Here is a 24,104-nt window from a genome sequence, read left to right on the forward strand (position 1 = left end):
TGAATGCAAATTATGATAAAACAGGGCAACACAACAAATCATGAGAAACCGAAAACAAAGGATGGGCGACTGAAGTGACATCAATGACTGAAACATGAAGTATCTTACCTTGTGCTGGGAGATTTGCACTTCCAGCTTGGTAGTCTGTGTACCGATGGGTTCAGATTTGGCCAAGCGTTTCTCTGTGGCAGAGAGCCACTCAGACAGAGGCTCCAGTGTCTCATGGAACTGCTGAGCCACAACTAGAATGCTCTTCAGCTGTTTGTGCCTACATTACCCAGCATGCCAAGAGAGAACAGAAGAGGGACAGATGAATAATGAGACAGGTTTACTCCCTCAACTAAAGTCTGGCCTGGATGCCAAGATACTGGGTGCCAAGATAATTGTCTCCTCAAAGACCTCTGGCGCCCAGTCTCCAGATAACACAATTGAATAATTATACCTAACAACTGTCACTTACGGATGGCGGTGAAGGGTAAATTAATTCTGTCTTTAGGGAACTTATCCAGAACGCAACACCTCATTTGGCTGTATCGTCCAACCCTTTACATGAACCCTTTACACGTGGTAGAATTGGACTATATTGATAGGTTTAAATTAAAATGTTTCTTCCAGAAGAAATATGAAAGACATATGCATAAGCATGGTAGCGATTGAAAGGGAAGAGTTTGGAGATGATGGGGGAATGATTAGACGAAAGGTGAGGACACAACAGTTCATCTGACACAATACTGAATCCAAACATTACACTGTTGATTTTATGTGCATTTTACATTTACTGTACCTTTCGCAGCATTTGTTGATAACGAAATCAGAAAATACCCTGGATACATTTAGTAACATGATAGGAATATTCCTGGAAAATGTGGGGTAGGTGCAACATAAGACAAAAAATACTTGGGTTTGAGTGAGAGGACTAACGGGTGTCTCCAAGTGGACGTGAACCTCTCCAAAGTGTGCACAGTTCCTAAGTAATTTCATTGAACTTTTAGGACTCAAAGAAGACTCTTCATCTATAAGGCCTGCTTCCCCCCATCACACAATTACTGTTGTTATTTACACAATCCAAAAACAGCCCTTTATAAATCGCAATCGGGGTCAGGTGGGCATAATTTGAAAGCTTGTTCTATTGACAACATGACTAGCTAAGCTATAAAATATGATCTTACAGCGTACGGCTTTCACGGGGCAATTCAGAGAAACAAATTGTCATTTTGGTGCGCATAGAAAGGACTCATGCGTGCATTCAGGTTTGTGGCTCCACTGCAAACTTTCTTCAGAATAGGCCATTCAGAACTACCCAGGGTATGACATCATGTCCTGTAACTGTACTTCAAACATTGTACTCATAAACAGTGACACTGTACTGTATATGACGTGAGTTTTATGATATGGAAATGCGAAGTGCACATTTGGACTCACAGGTGTTTGGTTTGTATGACGTCAAAGCTGTATTTATTATATTCGTCAACGTCTCATCTTTCAAAACACACCGAGTCCTCTTAATTTACATTTCCCTCTCAGAAAACAAAAAATGTGCAGAAGTTGCCCAATTAGCGGGAGGGATGGGAGCAACTTCTTGTTGCGTCCTTCCTGTTTGGCCCTGTCCGGGGGTGTCCTCGGATGGGGCCACAGTGTCTCCTGACCCCTCCTGTCTCAGCCTCCAGTATTTATGCTGCAGTAGTTTATGTGTCGGGGGGCTAGGGTCAGTTTGTTATATCTGGAGTACTTCTCCTGTCCTATTCGGTGTCCTGTGTGAATTTAAGTATGCTCTCTCTAATTCTCTCTTTCTCTCTTTCTTTCTCTCTCTCGGAGGACCTGAGCCCTAGGACCATGCCTCAGGACTACCTGACATGATGACTCCTTGCTGTCCCCAGTCCACCTGCTGCTCCAGTTTCAACTGTTCTGCCTGTGATTATTATTATTTGACCATGCTGGTCATTTATGAACATTTGAACATCTTGCCCATGTTCTGTTATAATCTCCACCCGGTACAGCCAGTAGAGGACTGGCCACCCCACATAGCCTGGTTCCTCTCTAGGTTTCTTCCTAGGTTTTGGCCTTTCTAGGGAGTTTTTCCTAGCCACCGTGCTTCTACACCTGCATTGCTTGCTGTTTGGGGTTTTAGGCTGAGTTTCTGTACAGCACTTTGAGATAACAGCTGATGTACGAATGGCTATATAAATACATTTGATTTGATTTGATTTTGATTTGCTGTGCTTAAGTTATAAACGTCTGTCAGTCAAAACCGATACAGCGCTGTGGAGCGCAGAGCCTGAGCTCTGACGTCATTAACAGCAAGGTTTCCCAAACTTGGTCCTGGGGCCCCTCCCTGGGTACACATTTTGGTTTTTGCCCGAGCACTACACAGCTGCTTCAAATAATGAAAGCTTGATGAGGAGTTGGTAATTTGAATCAGCTGTGTGGTGTTAGGAGGGCCAGGACCAATTTTGGGAAACCCTGATTATAGCACGTTACTGTACAGCCACTGCATTCCAATTTAGGTGCTTATCAGTGCCCACATCTGCCATTTTCAACCTGTATACAGGTACGAGTGTAAAGGGCTACGACTGAGGAAAGGGATGGCATTTCCGTAGCAAAAATCCAATCAGCAGATTTTCCACAATGAATCAGAACTATAATATTAATTTCATTTGCAAACACTTTGTTGTGCAGACAGACCTGTTCTCAGCTTTCTTCAGCAAAGCGTCCCACCTCTGCCCCAGGCACTCAATCTCCTTCCCCACCTTCTCCTTTTCCACAAACTCTGCTCCCAGGTCCACAACCTTCCCTCCTTCCTTCTTAATCAGCTCCACCGTAGGCCTACGGTCATCGAGCAGCCTCTGGAGGAGCTGTCCAGGACAAATAAAGGTGAAGAAGTTACGAGGTTGAACATGCGCCGAGCACAATTATTGCTTACAGTGCATTATAGGGAAATGATCCACGCTCTAGAATGACCTTCAAGCCAATCAGAAAGGAGTACAATGCCATGGTATTATAAAGTTTAATTCAACAGAATCTTTAGGATAGCCCCAAATAATTCTCCACAATGGACGCCAATAAGAATGATAAATGGCTGTATCAGTAAAGCCTACATGGACTCTCTGAATAGGTTTTAATGTATGTGTAAATTAGCAGCTACTGATGTTGTAAGTGTGTAATCAGTTCACTTTTGGCTTACTATCTGCTCCTGGATTTGTGCCTTGACAACTTTGAACTCAGCAGAGGGAGGTTTCTGATTGGACACCAGCTCCTCCGTGTCCGTCAGCCAGCTGAGCAGGGACTCCAGAGCATCCTGGAACCTCCCACAATGCAATAGGGCCTCGTGCAGCTGCGCTGACCGCTCAGCAATCTATGGAAGACCATTTAAATGTAGGCATCACATGTATTACGATATAGGCGGTAAGTATTACGGCCAAGTAAAACTCAGTCTCAGTAACTAATTATAGCTATAAAAACATTAAGCAAGAACCACATGGGAGTATTATTCATCAAACGTGTCTAAAGTTTGACCTCTTTCACCTATGTAAAAAGCAATAAGACTAGAGTGTGAAGTAGATTAATAACCCAGAGACAGGCTAACCTTTTTGTTGAGTGTGTTCCATCGAGTGTTGCCATCCTCCAGGTCATGTTCAAGGCCCTTGGTGCTGGTACCTTTTGCGGCGTTCTGGATCAGGCCCTGGCCCAGCCAGTTGATGTCTTGCAACTGGGTCTGTAGTGGATCAACCTCCTCTTTCTGGAATACCTGTGGCCAGAGATAATACAATACATTGTGTATTATCAGACGCAGAACAACTTAGACCGGATGAGAGATAATTATTTCTCTCAATAAGACAGATGATGTCAGAGGTTCATAAGGGCAAGACTTCAATAAAGACAAAACAAGAGAATTTTGATGTTGCTTTTAAAGAAATATTCCTACCCTACGTTTTAAGAGAGCTCTCGGGAATGAGACGTTGCTTTCATTGTTTTATCCAAGGGTGTTATCCAAATTGGACAGAATAAAGTCCTTGATTCATGCCATACTTTTACATTTTCAAATGTGTATTAAGAAAGATAAGACATTCCGATTGTTTACACAAATCCAGCCATTGGAAAGATATTTAAAACATGTCAGATATCTCTGTTTGCCCTCCTGATAAACATGCGTCAGTTCATTGACATGTATTGGTTATTTGTGAGCCATGCATTACCCATAAAACAAAACAAAGAGAGTCAAAATGGATTATCAGCTATGCAGTTTGACTGTCTACAATTAACAATAATGTTTCAAAAATGCAGCGGAGCATTACAACATGTTTCGCCAGTCCCTGAAGAGTGATTGTATAGACAGGCTGCTGGCCTAGGCCACAGAGCTGGCATAACAACAACCTCTTTCTGACTGGTCAGCACTGCAGCTTCTAGAAAGGAAAGCACGGCAATTAGTTGGAGCACAGCTGTGCAGCATCACACCAGACAGACTCACAGGCCAGGCTGGTGTACTAAACCCAATTCAGACCTAATGTAATCTGATAAACAAGACTAGCATCCCAGGAAACACTAATCAAAAGTGCCGTATTTATTTGGCCCAGTTGAAGGTAGAATCCACCCTGCAATGCTGGAGTTGGAGGAGACTATTTAGGGTTACCTGGGGGGAGGAGAAGCCCATGAGGTCAATTTCGGAGCATGCGGCTATAGCAGTTAACAGGCTCTCGATCTCGTCGTCCCCTATTTCTTGGTACGACCGTGGCTCACTGCCATTGGCCAAGCAGGCCTCCTTTTCCACTGACAGCAGGAAGTCCTCCAGGTCCTCCATGCTGTATTTCCGCGGTTCTATAGCTCCGTGGTGTTGCAAGTCAAACGGTTTAACACCCATATATTGTCTACACTCTGGCCGCGGCCCAGAACTCACATAGGGCTCCGGCTGTGTGACAACCACACTGACCAACTCACAGTCTGACTGGGAGGACATGTCCTCTAGCAGCTCGGCGGTGGGGAGCTCATCATAGCTTGTTAGTGTCCTGGAGACACCATTTTGAACCCTACTGGCTGATCTCGAGGACCTCCTGCCAGTCGAATCCCTACTGTTTGATCTTGAGGAGCGCCTGCCTGTGGAGTCCCTGTATTCCCCATTAGTGATGGTCAACACTGTTTCACTCAAGTCTGTCACACAGGTGTCATTCCCCTCCTGGGACTCCTGCACAGGGTTGTTGCTCTGTCCTGGGTTGTACAGTTCCCTGGGTATGTTGTCCCTGACTGGGGAGAAGGGGAAGTCCTCCTGCCCTGAGCTGTGGGAGCAGCTTGGTTTTATCTCCCCAGACACGTGCATGGCCTCGGAGGAGGAAAGGCTCCTGGTGCCTGGGCGTGGTTTCCTGGAGGCCCGGTGGGAGCGGCGCTCCCTCTCTGCGGTGGGGCTGCACAGGCCTGAGTCCTCCTCTGATGTCAGGGAGTTGGTGACACTCCGTCCCCTCCTGCCACGGGTAAAACCATGGCTCGACCTATCCAGTCTGTCTGAGCAGAGGGTGCCACTGCGACTGGCGTACTCCCCTATGTTAGTGGGAGCGAATGTCCTCCAGGATCTCCGATGGTGCGGGCGCTCCTTCTTCTCCCCTCCCTGCCCCAGACGAGTCTTAGGGAGTACCGTCCCCGCTCCCCTGATGATGTCTCCATTCAGTTTCAGGCCATCAAAGACAGCACACTCCAGTCTAGCTGCCTCGCGAGTGCGGAGCTCAAAGGCGCTGGAGGAGGTGAGGACTCCGTTGCCACACAGGCTGCTCATGTCCAGGGTGCGGTGTGTGTAGGGTAGGGTGCCAGTGAAGTGCCTGGAAGCCAGGCTACCCTTTGAGCCACAATCAATCTGCTCATTGAGACGGACAGTGTCATAGATGGATCTCTGGGGAACGTAGCAGTCATCAATGTTTAGGTCCTCCTCCTCCCCTTTTCCCACACAGGAGGGGTTCTGGCGGAGGCAGTCTGGTCTGCTAAGAGGTTTCCCCATCTTAAATCTAACTGCACTGACTCAGAGATAATAAAATAATACTAATGTGGTCTGAGGTACAGTATATGTTGTTTCAGTGCAAATATTTGCTGCTAAAGCAACAAGCCAAAAAATACTACTAAAAGTGCATGTTCAATATTCACTTTTTTAATTTACTTAATTTGCTATATCAAAACCAAGTTCTTATAAAATAAATAAATTAACAATTCACAATAATTGTTGCAATTACTTAGAAAAATTCAGAATATATAAAACAGACCTAATAATCGTCATAATCCAAACAGTAAAAATAATGGACCTCAATAACACTAAAGCAACATATCACCCTCACTCAGAAAGTGCACCGGCTGTGCAATCAGTATCAGGAACCGTCCAATCCATTCATTGAGTCACCTATCCTCAAAGAATTCCCTACTTGGTGCTGTCCTCCCCATTGTCAAAACGACATTAGAATTGTTCTCCCTTAAAAGTGCTTATTTTATCCCTTAAATCCCGCTGGTATCCATGTAGGCTGTGGGAGAGCTTCAGTGCAAAGTGGCATATCCTGATTCAAATCCACAGGGCTCTATGAAAACAAAGGGCGAGAAGAGCCGGTGCTCCTGGATAAACAAAAATGCCTGCCCTGCCTCTCTGGTGGTTCACCCTGCAATGACAGACAGACACCCTCCTGGCAGAGAGGCTGCAGGCCCCGCCCCCGCTAGCTCATTATTCAGGCAACATCTGCCACAGAGGGCTGCTCCGGCACATGTTGATTGGTCGGACGCTTGACCCTTTTTTTCTCTAATTCTCCCCTTCTATCTCCACAGTCCATATGACTTAACTTCTTAGTCATCTTCTGTGTCCTGGCACCATCACTCTCACTCTCTCTCTCTCTGACTGAGGGGATGGGAGAGGATGGGGGGACACACAACAAGCAACTAGCTTTCCTCCTCTGAAGGAAGAAAACATTTAATCACAGCAGACCAACAGGCAGCGGCAGCTCCCACTTTGGTGACATCACGCTGGGCTGAAATAGATCTCTATGTTTTCCCTTTTTTTCTGTTCCTTCTCTGTTGTTTTCCTGTGGATGGTTGCTGTGGACCCTGCAGATATTCTTAATTACTCTGGAATGCTGAGGGAGGCACAGGTCCCAGGTAATTTAACACCCACAGCTCTGCCAAATCCATGGCATGGTGTGTCTTTTTTATGGCGAGTGACCCGGGTCGTGTGAGAGAAGAAAGGAGGAATGAGAGAGAGGGATAATGAGAGGAATTAATTTTGTGTGCAGCACAGAAGGCTGACAACAGAAAGGAGTTGAACCATCCCAACTCCTTCCACCGCCACGACCCCTTCCCACAATGAGAGGAGGAAAAAGGAGGAAGACTGGCAAAGATAAATAAGTGGTTAAATAGATCTGTTGGGTTTAGAGAAAGGATATTCAGCAGCTGAATCCCACATCATTTTGACAAAATCCAGGCGTTGAATTAAGGGAGGGCAAAGTGTTCCTCTTTTCGTCCTCCTTTTCCTACACCAAGGCTGTTTGCGTTATCCTGGCCCACACTAACTGGTTTGGCATTAGGAATGTGATTTTAGTAAACTGGGGGTTTTGATCTCCGAATTAGATAAATGTGTCATCATGAGATTGATTTCTAAAGAGAGCGACTTCACTAATGCCCATTCCAACCAACATAGGGTACACTTTAACCAATCCAAATGACTCAAATATCTCCCTCGAAACCTATAGAGCACTTACACATAACTCTTATTACATTGCATGTGAGTAAAGTTATTCACAAGGACAGGCTATTCAGACCAAAGGTTGCAGAAGGGCCACATTTCTTTGTGACATCTTCTGCAGACAAATCCCTTTCAACAGAACTACTCATCAGTCACTCCCAACAATGGGTGTGAATGAAACGAAAACCATTATAAAGGACTAGACAAAGAATTCAATGAGACAAATTCAAAAGCTTCTCTTGATTGTGTACAAGTGCACTCCTAGTGCATACAGGAACAAAATAATCTCTTAGGTGTCTTAGGTGAATCACAATCCCAAAACACAAAGGAAAAATGCAATGTGTTACCATGAAAAGAGATCTGCCAATCCTAGCAAAAACAATGTGTTACCATGAAAAGAGATCTGCCAATCCTAGCAAAAACAATGTGTTACCATGAAAAGTGATCTGCCAATCCTAGCAAAAACAATGTGTTACCATGAAAAGAGATCTGCCAATCCTAGCAAAAACAATGTGTTACCATGAAAAGTGATCTGCCAATCCTAGCAAAAACAATGTGTTACCATGAAAAGTGATCTGCCAATCCTAGCAAAAACAATGTGTTACCATGAAAAGTGATCTGCCAATCCTAGCAAAAACAATGTGTTACCATGAAAAGTGATCTGCCAATCCTAGCAAAAACAATGTGTTACCATGAAAAGTGATCTGCCAATCCTAGCAAAAACAATGTGTTACCATGAAAAGTGATCTGCCAATCCTAGCAAAAACAATGTGTTACCATGAAAAGTGATCTGCCAATCCTAGCAAAAACAATGTGTTACCATGAAAAGAGATCTGCCAATCCTAGCAAAAACAATGTGTTACCATGAAAAGAGATCTGCCAATCCTAGCAAAAACAATGTGTTACCATGAAAAGAGATCTGCCAATCCTAGCAAAAACAATGTGTTACCATGAAAAGTGATCTGCCAATCCTAGCAAAAACAATGTGTTACCATGAAAAGAGATCTGCCAATCCTAGCAAAAACAATGTGTTACCATGAAAAGAGATCTGCCAATCCTAGCAAAAACAATGTGTTACCATGAAAAGAGATCTGCCAATCCTAGCAAAAACAATGTGTTACCATGAAAAGTGATCTGCCAATCCTAGCAAAAACAATGTGTTACCATGAAAAGTGATCTGCCAATCCTAGCAAAAACAATGTGTTACCATGAAAAGTGATCTGCCAATCCTAGCAAAAACAATGTGTTACCATGAAAAGTGATCTGCCAATCCTAGCAAAAACAATGTGTTACCATGAAAAGAGATCTGCCAATCCTAGCAAAAACAATGTGTTACCATGAAAAGAGATCTGCCAATCCTAGCAAAAACAATGTGTTACCATGAAAAGTGATCTGCCAATCCTAGCAAAAACAATGTGTTACCATGAAAAGAGATCTGCCAATCCTAGCAAAAACAATGTGTTACCATGAAAAGAGATCTGCCAATCCTAGCAAAAACAATGTGTTACCATGAAAAGAGATCTGCCAATCCTAGCAAAAACAATGTGTTACCATGAAAAGAGATCTGCCAATCCTAGCAAAAACAATGTGTTACCATGAAAAGTGATCTGCCAATCCTAGCAAAAACAATGTGTTACCATGAAAAGTGATCTGCCAATCCTAGCAAAAACAATGTGTTACCATGAAAAGTGATCTGCCAATCCTAGCAAAAACAATGTGTTACCATGAAAAGTGATCTGCCAATCCTAGCAAAAACAATGTGTTACCATGAAAAGAGATCTGCCAATCCTAGCAAAAACAATGTGTTACCATGAAAAGAGATCTGCCAATCCTAGCAAAAACAATGTGTTACCATGAAAAGTGATCTGCCAATCCTAGCAAAAACAATGTGTTACCATGAAAAGAGATCTGCCAATCCTAGCAAAAACAATGTGTTACCATGAAAAGAGATCTGCCAATCCTAGCAAAAACAATGTGTTACCATGAAAAGAGATCTGCCAATCCTAGCAAAAACAATGTGTTACCATGAAAAGTGATCTGCCAATCCTAGCAAAAACAATGTGTTACCATGAAAAGTGATCTGCCAATCCTAGCAAAAACAATGTGTTACCATGAAAAGTGATCTGCCAATCCTAGCAAAAACAATGTGTTACCATGAAAAGTGATCTGCCAATCCTAGCAAAAACAATGTGTTACCATGAAAAGTGATCTGCCAATCCTAGCAAAAACAATGTGTTACCATGAAAAGTGATCTGCCAATCCTAGCAAAAACAATGTGTTACCATGAAAAGAGATCTGCCAATCCTAGCAAAAACAATGTGTTACCATGAAAAGAGATCTGCCAATCCTAGCAAAAACAATGTGTTACCATGAAAAGAGATCTGCCAATCCTAGCAAAAACAATGTGTTACCATGAAAAGTGATCTGCCAATCCTAGCAAAAACAATGTGTTACCATGAAAAGAGATCTGCCAATCCTAGCAAAAACAATGTGTTACCATGAAAAGAGATCTGCCAATCCTAGCAAAAACAATGTGTTACCATGAAAAGTGATCTGCCAATCCTAGCAAAAACAATGTGTTACCATGAAAAGTGATCTGCCAATCCTAGCAAAAACAATGTGTTACCATGAAAAGTGATCTGCCAATCCTAGCAAAAACAATGTGTTACCATGAAAAGTGATCTGCCAATCCTAGCAAAAACAATGTGTTACCATGAAAAGAGATCTGCCAATCCTAGCAAAAACAATGTGTTACCATGAAAAGAGATCTGCCAATCCTAGCAAAAACAATGTGTTACCATGAAAAGTGATCTGCCAATCCTAGCAAAAACAATGTGTTACCATGAAAAGTGATCTGCCAATCCTAGCAAAAACAATGTGTTACCATGAAAAGTGATCTGCCAATCCTAGCAAAAACAATGTGTTACCATGAAAAGAGATCTGCCAATCCTAGCAAAAACAATGTGTTACCATGAAAAGAGATCTGCCAATCCTAGCAAAAACAATGTGTTACCATGAAAAGTGATCTGCCAATCCTAGCAAAAACAATGTGTTACCATGAAAAGTGATCTGCCAATCCTAGCAAAAACAATGTGTTACCATGAAAAGTGATCTGCCAATCCTAGCAAAAACAATGTGTTACCATGAAAAGTGATCTGCCAATCCTAGCAAAAACAATGTGTTACCATGAAAAGAGATCTGCCAATCCTAGCAAAAACAATGTGTTACCATGAAAAGTGATCTGCCAATCCTAGCAAAAACAATGTGTTACCATGAAAAGTGATCTGCCAATCCTAGCAAAAACAATGTGTTACCATGAAAAGAGATCTGCCAATCCTAGCAAAAACAATGTGTTACCATGAAAAGTGATCTGCCAATCCTAGCAAAAACAATGTGTTACCAACTCAGATCCTTCTAGTACATTTCTGGTTTCATATTTCACCTTGGGGAGAGTGATTTGATTTGAGTGTATCATCATTGGGGTAAGTGAGCAAGCTGGGCTACACGATGGGGTCTCCCCAACGGCCCTTTTCCCCTCATCAACTTCAGGGAGAGGAATAGCTATGATTAATGAGAGAGAAATTCCTTTTAGGTTCATAGGAGACACTGATGTAACGTCTGAGTAGAAACCTTAAAAATACGCCCCAACACATCCCACCTCCCCAACCCCCAGCAGGTTTTGTCACTGAGCTAAGCTCACACTAACTATCACGAAGGACTACATACACCACATCCTTCCCAGCAAACCTTCCAGATCCCCTAACTACAACAACAATAAGAGTGAAACACTGGACTCGGGAGGGGAGGCTCTTACAAACCGTGACCTAAAATGGTAACGCAACAAAATGAGTTCACTTATTGCTGCCTTTTAATGTTTATTTCTTTCACAACAGCTGCCAATGAAACCCCAAAATAGACCAAGTACCAGATCTACGAATAAACCAAGCAGGATTATTATAGACCACATGAAACCCCTATTCACACTGCAGACATCCCATTACGTTCGGTCTCGGTCTGTCCACAGGTTTCCGAGCATCAAAACAGGTTTTTAGACACCAATTAGGAAATACCTTGTGCTGTAATGGAATGAAGTAGGGTTCTTTTTGGAATTCCTTATTTTCAGGGAACTTTTCTCAGAGAGAGTAGCTAGCGGCCTGAATGAGTACAATGGTGATTTTCCGCTAGCAGCTGACGTGTCTGTGTGCAGGCCTACCCAATGCGACTTAGAGATGGGACAATGTGAGGGTGATAAGGTGAGCACAACCAGCAGGGAACACGTTGCTCAGCAACAGCTGGTAGTAGTCAATATTATAAGATGGTTCATGGTTACCAATCAAACCCTCTTAAAAAACCCTATCAGACCCCAGCTAAAATGGGCTATTCATTTATCTGCATGTCCAGCTCTTATATTTAGCCTCACAATGAAGTGTTTTACCATTTTCTTTTCAGAAGAACCAAGGCTACACGTAGAATACAAACAATTTGACATTAACAGTTGCATTAATGAGTTTTATTGATAAATGTCAACAACAAAAAATATGGTTTGCCAAAGCAAAAACCTGATAAAAATGTATTTATACGGGGCCTCCCGAGTGGTGTTGTCACGATCGTCGTATTGATGTATGATTTTTAATAAAGGACGAAAAAACACGAAGTACACTAACAAACAAACTAACAAGACGACCGTGACTGCTATCAAACGACTGTGCTGACATGCAACAACAATAACCCACAAACCACAATACAAAACAGGCTACCTAAATATGGTTCCCAATCAGAGACAACGACAAACACCTGCCACTGATTGAGAACCATATCAGGCCAAAACACATAGAAACAGACTAACTAGACATGCAACATAGAATGCCCACTCATATCACCCCCTGACCAAACAAAACATAGAAACAAAGAATGCAAATAATGGTCAGAGTGTGACAGGCGTAGTGGTCTAAGGCACTGCATCGCAGTGCTTGAGGCATCACTACAGACCCGGTTTCAATCCCAGGCTGTGACTGGGAGTCCTATACAATTGTCCCAGCATCGTCCCAGCGTCGTCCGGGTTAGGGGAGGGTTTGGCCAGAGGGGATTTACTTGGCCTGCAGGCTGACTTCGGTGGTCAGTTGAACAGTGTTTCTTCTGACACATTGGTGCAGCTGGCTTCTGGGTTAAGTGGGTGGGTGTTAAGAAGTGCGGTTTGGCAGGTCATGTTTCAGAGGATGCATGACTCAACCTTCGCCTCTCCCGAGCGCGTTGGGGAGTTGTAGCGATGAGACAAGATCACAATTTGATATCACAAAATTGTTTTGTTTTATTTATATGAATACTGTGAGTACAGAAATGGTTTGCTCACCAGGAAATGAATATCCAACTAGTCAGTGATAGCTGTGTGGAGTTTGTGACAGAATCTATGTGAATGTATTACAGTATTATAGACACTATGTCCCGGGATATCCTATGATTTTCTATGTAGAAGAACGACATTTGTGTAGCTTGTGAGTGTCATAGAGCAAAACATGTTACATGTGTGTTTTCGTGAGAGTCTCAACTTCTCATAGATAGATTTTAATAGCGTGTAGCTCAAACCATTCAGATTCTACAGACCTGGCCCGGGCACCTTGGGGATCCACCCTTGTCTCACAAACCCTGCACTAGCTCAGTCCCCATTAACCACACAGTCTCATGGTTGGAATCTACAGATGAAATCGACGAATCCAATGGAACAACCCAGACGTCTGTAGCTCAAAAACACACAATGTTAACTGGCACAAAATGACATTATATATTATTATAATTCCAGCTAGCATTCAGAACATTGACTGCAGTTCTACGAGACCTATATTTTCATATAACATTTTAAGGTATTTATATAAAGGCTGATGTTTGTGAATGTACTTGTGATTAAATAAAAAATTGGACAAATTCCTTTGGCCTATATTTTCAAATAGATGTGTAATGCTGTAGTATGAAACATTTGGTTAAAAGTAATGTTTTGATATGATGCTTTCAGACAATAAATAACTTTTTTTCCTTTCCCAAATCTGAATAGTTAATCCCCTTCCATCAACTCTAACAGCATTTACAGGCTTTTAGAATGCTTTTTTATCCCACATTAAGTCATGTTTCATCCACCACTGATATACCAACAAAAGCCTTGATAATATTATGGCACAATTATGCTGTTGTTAGTGTTTCATTTATATTCTCTCATATCTTTCGTATTAAGATAGTGTTTTATAAAATAATTGTTGTTTTATTTCATAGAGAGCATAAAGACGTTTTACACATTCAAGCTAACATCAAAGGAAACTTGACTGAAGGGAGAAAAACTCTGTAAATACAAAAACAATAATGTTGAATGATTAAAAACTCCTAGTAGTGGTAAATGTGTTGGTTGGAGAAGGAGTCTATAGAGTTCAGTATATGTAGGGGAGTGAATATTGCACTGCAGGAATATGGTTTCTGGCTAGTGGTTACTATTCTGGCTCCCTTTCCATTTCTGTAGAATCCAGATATTCCCAATACAGCGTAGGCATGCACTACTAGATGCCTTTATTGTTAACAGCAACGGTATGACATATAGTAACCACCACCTCAAGATGTTCCACAGATAGAAAAGCAATGCCCTGTATACTCTTAAATTCTACAGGGGAAAGTTCAAGTTCAGGTAGGCTTATACAGCAAAGTCATGCACACCAACGATGAGCATCTAAAACCATCCGCAGACAGGCTAACACAAACTTTAAGACTTTTAGTCAGCTCTTTCTAAAGAGGAGGAGCAGATGCTCAAACACCAGTGAATTAGCTGGTAGAGCTGAATAATGAAACAAAGCACGTGTTCACTCTTTCATGCCAACGAGTGAGTCACCACTGACCAGGTAAGGCCACGCCCATTTTTGTTTATATATATATATATATATTGTACTTTTAACCCCTTTTTCTCCCCAATTTCGTGGTATCCAATTGCAGTTACAGTCTTGTCCCATCGCTACAAGCCGCACTGCTTCTTGACACACTGCCGGCTTAACCCAGAAGCCAGCCACACCAATGTGTCAGAGGAAACACCGTACAGCTGGCGACCGAAGTCAGCGTGCATGCGCCCGGCTGCCACAAGGAGTCGCTAGATTGTGATAGGACAAGGAAATCCCAGCTGGCCAAACCCTCCCCTAACCCAGACCACGCTGGGCCAATTGTGCACCGGCTCATGGGTCTCCTGGTCGCGGCTGGCTACTACACATTGAACCTGGATCTGTAGTGACGCCTCTAGCACTGTGATGCAGTGCCTTAGACCGCTGCACCACTCGGGAGGCCCCACACTCATTCTTAAAGTGGAGGAGAGGGAGAGGGGAGCAGGAGTCAGGCTGGGTAATGCTCGTTACCCCAGGCCAGTGCAACATAGGACACCCCGCTGGTTCTTAGCTGGTTCCTGGGTCGCCCGTCATGCACCCACCACAATGGCATCTGAGCAGGTCAGAGCTATTTTGTCTGGACCAGATGCTCAGCAACATACTGAAACAGTATTCCCCAGAGGAGGGTCACACATGTGGCCACCAGGCCCAAAAGAGAATTAGAGAGCCCTGTTGTTTAACTTATAATACCACTGGGGTTAATGCAGCAAAAAGCATCATGCAAAATCCCCATAGGAACTTACTGAATTAAGATAGTGATGTGGATTTATTTCCAGAGATTTCCTTTGAAACTTGAACAGTAGATCAGTAGATTGTGGGTGAAACTGAAATGTTCTAATGGTTTTCTACTGCACTTTGCACTTTGTTTATTGATGCTTTGTGTCTTTACTGTTTATCTGGTTTTAAAGTATTTTTATTTAATATGGTACTTGAACTTGCTGTATGTTTTTAAACTGTTGCAACCAAATTACCCAGTAATGGAATGTTTTGTTGTAGCGAGTTCAGTAAATCAAAATAATATTTTGGTGTAGGTGTAGCTCAAACAGACACTCAAGATCCTATGTTACTCCAGGTGTTATAAGTCTCACTAATGGTTATTTTAGGGTAGTACTGTATGTAAGGATGATATCTTTCTGGCAGGGTAATGTCATCCAGTTGAGTGATGTGGCTGGTGAAAGTGATAGCGCTAGAGTACAATAGTAAAGCATGAGCTGAAATAATATGATACCATAATGTAGCCAATGCGTAAGGCATTCAAAACCACAATTAATCACCATTAGTGGTGACAACCAAGCTTGATAATATAGTATCAGCCTTTCCATTACATTTACTTTACTGTAAAATGTTAACAAAATGTAATCTTACCTTGAAAGCTTCCAACTGTTGGTTGATGACTTCCGTCTCCATGCCAACTGACCCTTGACCCTCCTCCTTGACCTCAGCCCCGCCCAGTTTGTTAGTGAACTGCTGTAGCTTGGAGTAAAGCTCATTCAGACGGGTGAGTGTACTCCCCACCTCTTCCTCTCTCCCTTTGGCTCTGTCCATCAGCTTGCCACACTGCTTACTCAGAACATCCAGATCTCTCTTCAGCCCCAGAAGATCTGGGGAGGCCTCAGTTTCCAGCATCTTCTTACATCTGTCCTCTCCTCGAGCCGTGTCTGCCATCAGCTCCTGCAGTTTCTCCACAAAGACCTTGATGCCGCCCTGCTGCTCATTCAGAGTGGCCAGTTCGCGGCCCACAGGAGCCATGCTGTCAAGCTCATCATCTAAGTCTGCGAAGCAGGTGAACATCTCGCGGATGTTGGTCTGGAACTGCCCGATGCCCTGCAGCTTGCCCTCCAAGGTGGAGCAAGTCTTCCCTACATCCTTGCTGAGGGAGCCGTACTCTTTCTCCAGGCTGTCGGCCTGAAGGAGGAGGTCTGTCACCCCGTCAGCTTCGGGGACGTCGGCCACGAGGCCCTGGGCAAGGCTCTTCAGGTGCTCCAGCTGTGTGTTGACCCCATCCAGGCTCTTCTGCTGGGCCTTCATGCTAATCAGGTTCTTGTTGCTGTAGGCCTGGACCCCCAGTGATGTGTGGGCATCTAGTTGCTTCTTAGCCCCTGCCAGCTGGCCCTTAGCCTCTTTGTGGGTGTCGTTGAACTCCTTCAGCCTCTGTGAGATCTTGTCCAGAGAATCCCTCTTGTTCTGGACCCTCTCTGTGACCCGGTCCACGCTCTGCCCAATGGCCGCCTTCTCCTCCCTGACGGCCTCTGTGTCTGCATTGGCCACCTCCAGGAGGCTTTCGGCTGCAGTGTTCAGCTGCGCCACCAGGCCTCTGTGTTTGTCCACGTCCTTCTGGATGGCCTTCAGCTGGGAGATTGAGCTCTCCACCTCTGCGGGGTCCACGCTGAGCCTGACGATACCCTCCCTGACCTCACTCTCCTGGACCCAGGACTGGAGCTTCTCAGCATGCTCGTGATACTTCTGGGCCCTCTGCAGCGCCCCCTGGAGCTTATCCTGGCGCTCGGATGAGCTCTTCTTCACGTCGTCCCAGTTGGAACGCAATGTGGCCAGCTGGCCCTGCAGCGCCACCTTCTCTGCCCCATCTGTGTTCTGGAGTAGGGTCTCCCCCTCCCTGACGATGGTGCTGTATGGTTCCTTATGTTCACTGAGGGCCTTCTGCAGGGCACTGTGCTCTTTCAGGCTTTGCTGAAGGTTCTCCACCTGGGCTGAGACTGCCCGGGATTTAGACTGCTCCTGGAGCGTCTCATTCATCCACCCCTGGAAGTCTTTGGAGGTCTGGTGGAACTGCTGGGAGCTTGCGAAGGCCGAATTCAGCTGCTGGATCCGCTTCACTAAAAAAGAGCATGTACATTAATGTCATTAAGAGGCAGAGGAACAAAGCATACATTTATCATTCAGAATGACAATGTCTACCTCATCATGAAACTCCTTCAATGGCTGTCAAAGTTTCAGACATTAAACCACAATACAGCCTGAAGCTTCTCATTAAAGAGAAAAAAAACATATTATATTAAAAAAATGAAAGCAAATGAAATCAAAGCCAAACCTGCTTTGTCCTCCAACTGTTTGAAGGGCTTGGTGACCACCTCCAGCTGCCTGGCTAGGTCTGTTTTCAGGTAGTCCTCAGTGACCAGGGCAGAGAGCTCCGAGCAGAGGGTCTCAGCCTCTTTCAGTCTCTTCCTCTCCTTCCTCAGCTGGCCAGAGATGGTGTTAGCCTCTTCAAGCTGCGTCTTCACCACGTCAGGCTGACTGCTAAGGGCCTGCTGGCTGTTGAGCCGGGTCTCCAGTGAGGCGGCGCTCTGGCTTAAGCTCCTCAGCAGATCCTGGAACTGGCCCGTCTTCCCCACGGCCTGGTCGATGAGGCCGGCTCGCTGTCTCAGCTGCCCAGTCAGGCCCTGCCATTTCTGGGTGACGGCGGCCAGTTGGTCCTTCACCACCTTCCCACCAGAGGAGGGGTCCTGCTTGGCTGAGGTGCTCAGGATAGCAGCAGCAGCCTCATTAAGCTGGTCATACTGTGGCTTACGGCTGTCAAACTCGTTCAGGAGGATCTAGGAGGGACAAGTCAATATGACCTTAATAAATAGCAATGTTAGTGTTTAATAATGCATATAATGTGCAAAATGTTTCAACCTTTTCAATCTTAATTATCTTGATTTTGACTAATTCTGGCAAGCCTCAACATTTGGCCTGCAGACAAAACAATGATTGTCTTTAACATTAGCTTACGTGTGAAGTAGGTGACATTGACATTGAACTGTACATGGTGGTAATAATTTCAACACTAACTAATATGTCCCATAGTGAAGTACCTGGACTTGCTGCCTCTGTGTGTTGAGCATGTTGGGGTCCATGGAGAGGGGCCCCAGGACACTGAGCATCATCTCCTTCTCTGAGAGCCACTGGCGGAGCTGTGGCTCAGTGGTCTGGAACACGTCCAGGTTCCTGTTGGACTCCTCCAGGTGCTGCTTCCTGTCCTCCACCGACCCGCTTACATCCGCCCAGGCAGCATCTGAGGAACAAACATCAGTCAGCACAAAACACCCTGGCAACTTGAACTTTGCACAGCCCCTACTGATTAGGTCTTAGCTGTATGAGTCTGCCAAGACTGTAGGTGTGAGGGAGGCCAGGTATTCTGTCATGGAGCCTTGGAAAAGGGGGAGTGGTTGACTGGACTGGACTGACCCCGCGTAAAGCTCTCTGCATTGATGCAGTAGATATTAAAACATTTGGAGACAGACAGATGGGATGCTGCATACTGCATACCTATCTGTGCCAGCATCTGCTTCCATTTGGCTGCTTCAGGAGAGTCTGGGTGTTTCTCAATCAAGTGGAGGAGCTTCTCTCTCAGCTTCTGGAGCTGCTCACGCTTTTGTTTCATGTCCTCCTCAAAGGCCTGAGGAAAATAGAGATATAGTGCTTGACTAAAACCATCATATATTTGATTCATTGGCTCTTCATGCACTCAAATGCACAGAGTAGAGACAAGAGGCACCTGCCTAAAACATTGGCTTCCCACAGAGCATTTTGCATACCAATAATACTGTGATATATTTCATATGATACCACTGGATGTACTAAACCACTACTATAATAAACCATAGGCACAACAACTATTACAATGTAGAAACAGTCTATGCAGACCAGACCTTGGCTGAATCTACCTTCTGTTGCTCCAGTTGTGTTTTCATGGCGTCTTTCTCTGTGGACGCAGAGTTCCAGGATGCTGTTGTCTTCTTCATGTCCTTCAGCCATGTTATCATGGCATCTGTCTCCTTCTGGGCCTCTGCCATCTGCTGCACCAGGCCAGAGACCTCTGCAGCCCGGTCCTTCAGTAGTTCTCCCAGACTCTCGTGGCCCTCGTTGATATACGACATGTTCTGCTGTACCACCATCAGCTCTGTGGGTGGTTAGAGTGTTAGACACCAGCCAGTTGACCTTTTATAACAACAATGACTTGGACAAGGCACTGCTATAAGCAGTTACAGCACTACTGGAAATGGTCACATCAAAAATGTGTTTGTGAATTTAGTCTGTGAAATTGTTTTGCAGTGTGGTCTAAACACAGCTGGTTTGAAATGGGTTTTCATGCTATTGAAGGTATATTGAAAATAGATTGATTACATTGGAATGTAAAAAGAATGGGACATTTCCAGTAGAGAGAATCAAGGATAAGTACAAGACGAGGCCTAAAACAGACCATTTCTACTGAACAAGCCATTACATGATAAGTTGTTATGATAATGTACAGGTCTGGAACACTGTGTTGATACATTCCTAACATGACACACTGGTAAAGAAAACGTACCGTTATTGGTTAGGTAGGCATGGTTTCCAGGGCCACCACCGTTAGCAACGGCTGATCGCAAAACAAACAAATACATAAGATCATGCTTATTTGTTAAGTACAAATGTCAAAAGCAAACTAGACTCTATTGGGTTGTCATACATGAAAAAGGTCATTGTATGATCACTGTGGTTACATTGAGATCAGGGTCATGTTCTGTACAGTACAGCGTAGCAAAACGTGTTGCAACAGGTAACGGGTGTCTCCCGTTTCATTGTTTTCTCATTCCCGAACACAACCATTTGCTTAAAAATATCTCTAACAAACTGCTTTGAGATAATCAAACCTTCTGAAAGCATACAGTACCTGACTTGTGTGACATCTTGGTCTTGGCTGGAGATGTGAGAACACTTATGAAGCTACATAGCGCAGATCCTTTGCTATTTATATCTTGAACAGCAGTGCCTTTGGTTGTCCATTCCTCCATTAGAGCCTGAAAAGAGATCAATCAAACCAATAACATAGTTTACACAACACTGTCCTGAATAGGGCTGCAATTTGCATGGCTACATTGAGAGAACACTGAATGACTCTGTCTTGACTGTTTATTGTAAGAAGCAGGGCCAAGCTAAATATATTTGGAGCAATGCAGCATCGAGACTAAAATCTCCTCAAAGGAAACCCTTTCCAATGTCAAGTCCCGATTCATTTAATTTTAAACTGTGATTTTTCGCATGGTACAAACAAATGATTCAACATGCAAATGTATTATTAAGTGTGGAGGGATTTGTGTTTTAATCTTTGATGTTTGACCTATTTACTTATGGTTCGTTACTCTCTTCTTGTCTTTTATCTTTTTTCTGTGACACACTGTACCAGTTCATCTCTGATTGGACGTTTTTTTCTGGAAGAGAGTCACAGTTATTTAGTGTTTGACTCCCTGACGAGTCCTATGTTAAACACTTCCCATCCTTTTATAACTTTGGCATGGAAACTAATGTGAAATCAGGGAGGACAAAATAGTGATATATCGCACCGCACTCCTCTTACTCCATTACAAAAACACATTAAGTGCCAAACCTGTGACGTGGGTAATATGACAGAAAAACATGAGCGGCAGGTAGCCTAGATGTTCGGCGGTGGAGGAGATCTTTGTGGGCTATACTCAGCCTTAAAACAGGGTAGTAAGCTGGTGGTCTGTTGATATCCCTCTTGTGGTGTGGGGACTGTGCTTTGGCAAAGTGGGTGGGGTTATATCCTGCCTGGTTGGCCCTGTCCGGGGGTATCATCGGATGAGACCACAGTGCCCCCCCCGCCCCCGTCTTATCTGGTGTCCTGTGTGAATTTAAGTATGCTCCCTCTAATTCCTCTCTCTTCCCTCTGAGAGGACCTGGACCATGCCTCTGGACTACCTGCCCTGATGACTTCTGGCTGTCCCCAGTACACCTGGTCGTGCTGCTGCTCCAGTTTCAACTGTTTTGCCATTGCGGCTATGGATCCCTGACCTGTTCACCGGACGTGCTACCTTGTCCCAGACCTGCTGTTTTCGACTCTTCTCTCTCACTATCGCACCTGCTGTCTCGACCTCTGAATGCTCAGCTATGAAAAGCCAACTGAGATTTACTCCTGTTGCACCCTCTACAACCACTGTGACTATTATTTGACCCTGCTGGTCATCTATGAACGTTTGAACATCTTGAAGAACAATTTGCCCTTAATGGCCATATACTCTTATAATGTCCACCCGGCACAACCATAAGATAACTGGCCACCCCTCAGAGCCTGGTTCCTCTCTAGGTTTCTTCCTAGGTTCCTGCCTTTCTAGTGAGTTTTACCTAGCCACTGTGTTCCTACATCTGCATTGTTTGCTGTTTGGGGTTTTAGGCTGGGTTACTGTATAGCACTTTGTGATATCTGCTGATGTAAAAATGGCTTTATAAATAAATAAAATTGCAAAATAAATGTGAGAACATTGGGCCAGTAACCGAGAGATTGCTGGTTCAAAACCCAGAGCCAACTAGGTGAAAAATAAGCCAATGTGCCCTTGAGCAAGGCACTTAATCATAATTACTCCTGTACATTGCTCTGGATAAGAGGGTCTGCTAAATGACTCAACTTAAAAAATGTAACATAAGGCATTCAAGACCATTTGAAGAACAAGCTCCACATTCACCTGCACCTTTGTAACATAGCTATGCAGTTGTCCTTCTTTGCACTAAGAAGAAAGGTAGAACATACCATTTCCATAATGCAAATAAGTATGGGGGGCTATCTAGTACCAGACCAGTCTGCCTGCTCACTCACATTGACTCTCTGCAGGTCATTCAATAGACTCTGTTCACTGCTGGTTGGCTGAACCACAGGGACTTTCTCTGTTGTCTCCTCCAGCCACGTCCTGAGAGCTCCGGCTGCATCCCTGAAGTCTCCCAGCTGGTCCTGGCAGGAAGACACCTCCTCCTCTCTGTGTTGTAAAAGGGAGAAGACAACCACAGTCACATCACATCACAGAGACATATCAAATATGCCAAAACATGACTGTCAACTGGCGAGATAAAATAATTATGTTTCTTCTGTGTCAAATGAGAACAAGTATCCCCACAAGTAGATTGTACATGAGGATCAGCAGGTAGCTCTGCTACCGTCATCTTCACGTACTTCTCTTTCACAGTGTCTTTGAAGGCATTGAAGTTGTTGGAGAGGTTGTCAATCTTTCCCTGAATCTGGGCCATGCTTCCCTCTGGACCCATATTGGACAGCTCCTTTGACAGCTTTTGCAGTATTTCCACATCCTTGGCATGTTCAGCCAACTCAGTGTTAGTGTCCTACAGAAACATTAGAACAGTTAGAACAATTGGAAGATCACTATTGAGCAGTGTGTGGTTGAAAATGAGCATTAAATTAACATATTTACCTGCATGAGCTGCGAGAGCTCGTTGACATTTTTCCCTGGCCCGTCTGTTTCGGAGAGGGCCTGTGAGCGCTTGAGCACAAACTGCTGCACCTTGTCCGAGGTCTTCTCGAACTCCTCCACCTTGTCCTTCAGCTGCTCCAGCTGCTCCATTTTCTGCTTGTGCTTGTCACAGGTGTCAGAGAAGCGCTGTGACAGGGCGTCCATTTTGGACTGCAGCAGAGCCGCGGCGGAGGGGTCAGCTGTCTCCACAAATTTCTTCACCTTGGCCTTCATGGCTGAGATGCTACTCTGGCGACTGGAAATATCCTGCTCCAGAGCCTTGAAGAAAAACACAACGGATGACAAATATATATTTTAGAGACATTTGAATGTTTTTCAATGTTTTTATAGTTCAGGTTTCATCATCTGTAGAAGATCATGCAGAGACCAATTCCAAATGAACGGTTGAGCCAAAATAACCAGTTACAGTAAGGTGAATATGGTGAAATGGCTATTTGACTGGTAAAAACAGTGACACAAAGTGAATGTTTACAGTACTTACGGCCCCGTTGCTTAGCACATCTCCAATGGCTGCTGAATCCAGAGGGACTTGTCCTTTCTCCTTCACACTCTCCTCTACTCCCTCCATCCAGCTCATCATCTCATCCAGGCCATCCTGGACACTCAGGGAGCGGGTCAGGGTGATCTGAAGCTTCTCATTACGATCACTCACTGACTTGGACAGGTTGTCATACCTTTCCACAATATCATCTGAAAGCAAAGACACAATGTAAGGGTTTTAGGGTCAATGCTTAGCACTGGTAAAAGTTCATACCACTTGGAAATGATGAGCAAATCAAGTCAGGGTTTTCACTGTTCTCTCTGTTCGACCTTTCTGCTAAGGTCAAACATATGGAAAATATTACTGTATCATAAATATACAGCACATACAAAAAATACTTTTGAGTCGGCCAAGCGCAATTAGGGACAAGGTAAAACATTTTTACATTCAGCATTACGCCGTCAAGGGAAATATAGTATTCATTCTAACAAAGACATCTACTTATATTTCAGGATGTTGTGCATCTCTTATTAAAATAATCAGAATTCATGTAAACATTACAGTTTGGAAACATAGGTTGTCCAAAATAATTGCTCTCTTGGCACCACTTACCCGGATATAAGTTGAGCCGCTGGACAGGGTAAGTTGAGCAACTTACAAACACTATGTACTTTTTAAAAACACTTTTAACATAGACCAGGACCTGGTGTTACCTCATATCCCCTCGATAATGCCTGGCATTAAGCCCGGGAAGAAAACACTTACAT

At 44.1% G+C, this 24,104-nt stretch overlaps 1 protein-coding gene across 23 annotated transcripts in view; it reads right to left on the reverse strand.

The window, feature by feature from the left end:
- LOC118398431 (dystonin-like) overlaps positions 1-24,104 on the reverse strand; it is a 200,198-nt gene that overhangs the window by 45,271 nt on the left and 130,823 nt on the right. For 22 of the 23 annotated variants that reach the window (XM_052474136.1, XM_052474042.1, XM_052474046.1 and 19 more), the window contains 15 exons: positions 23,338-23,546; positions 22,797-23,114; positions 22,541-22,707; positions 22,190-22,346; positions 20,252-20,378; positions 19,907-19,957; positions 19,263-19,498; positions 18,865-18,994; positions 18,411-18,610; positions 17,648-18,149; positions 15,964-17,432; positions 3,584-3,745; positions 3,182-3,352; positions 2,683-2,852; positions 109-268 (listed from right to left, as the gene is read on the reverse strand). In XM_052474136.1, the coding sequence (XP_052330096.1) occupies positions 109-268; positions 2,683-2,852; positions 3,182-3,352; positions 3,584-3,745; positions 15,964-17,432; positions 17,648-18,149; positions 18,411-18,610; positions 18,865-18,994; positions 19,263-19,498; positions 19,907-19,957; positions 20,252-20,378; positions 22,190-22,346; positions 22,541-22,707; positions 22,797-23,114; positions 23,338-23,546 (4,229 nt within the window). The remainder of the gene's footprint in view (positions 1-108; positions 269-2,682; positions 2,853-3,181; positions 3,353-3,583; positions 3,746-15,963; positions 17,433-17,647; positions 18,150-18,410; positions 18,611-18,864; positions 18,995-19,262; positions 19,499-19,906; positions 19,958-20,251; positions 20,379-22,189; positions 22,347-22,540; positions 22,708-22,796; positions 23,115-23,337; positions 23,547-24,104) is intronic. The other variant, XM_052474064.1, reaches the window with a different exon arrangement.

The sequence above is a fragment of the Oncorhynchus keta genome, chromosome 2 (assembly GCF_023373465.1).
Source record: "Oncorhynchus keta strain PuntledgeMale-10-30-2019 chromosome 2, Oket_V2, whole genome shotgun sequence".
Lineage (NCBI taxonomy): Eukaryota > Metazoa > Chordata > Actinopteri > Salmoniformes > Salmonidae > Oncorhynchus > Oncorhynchus keta.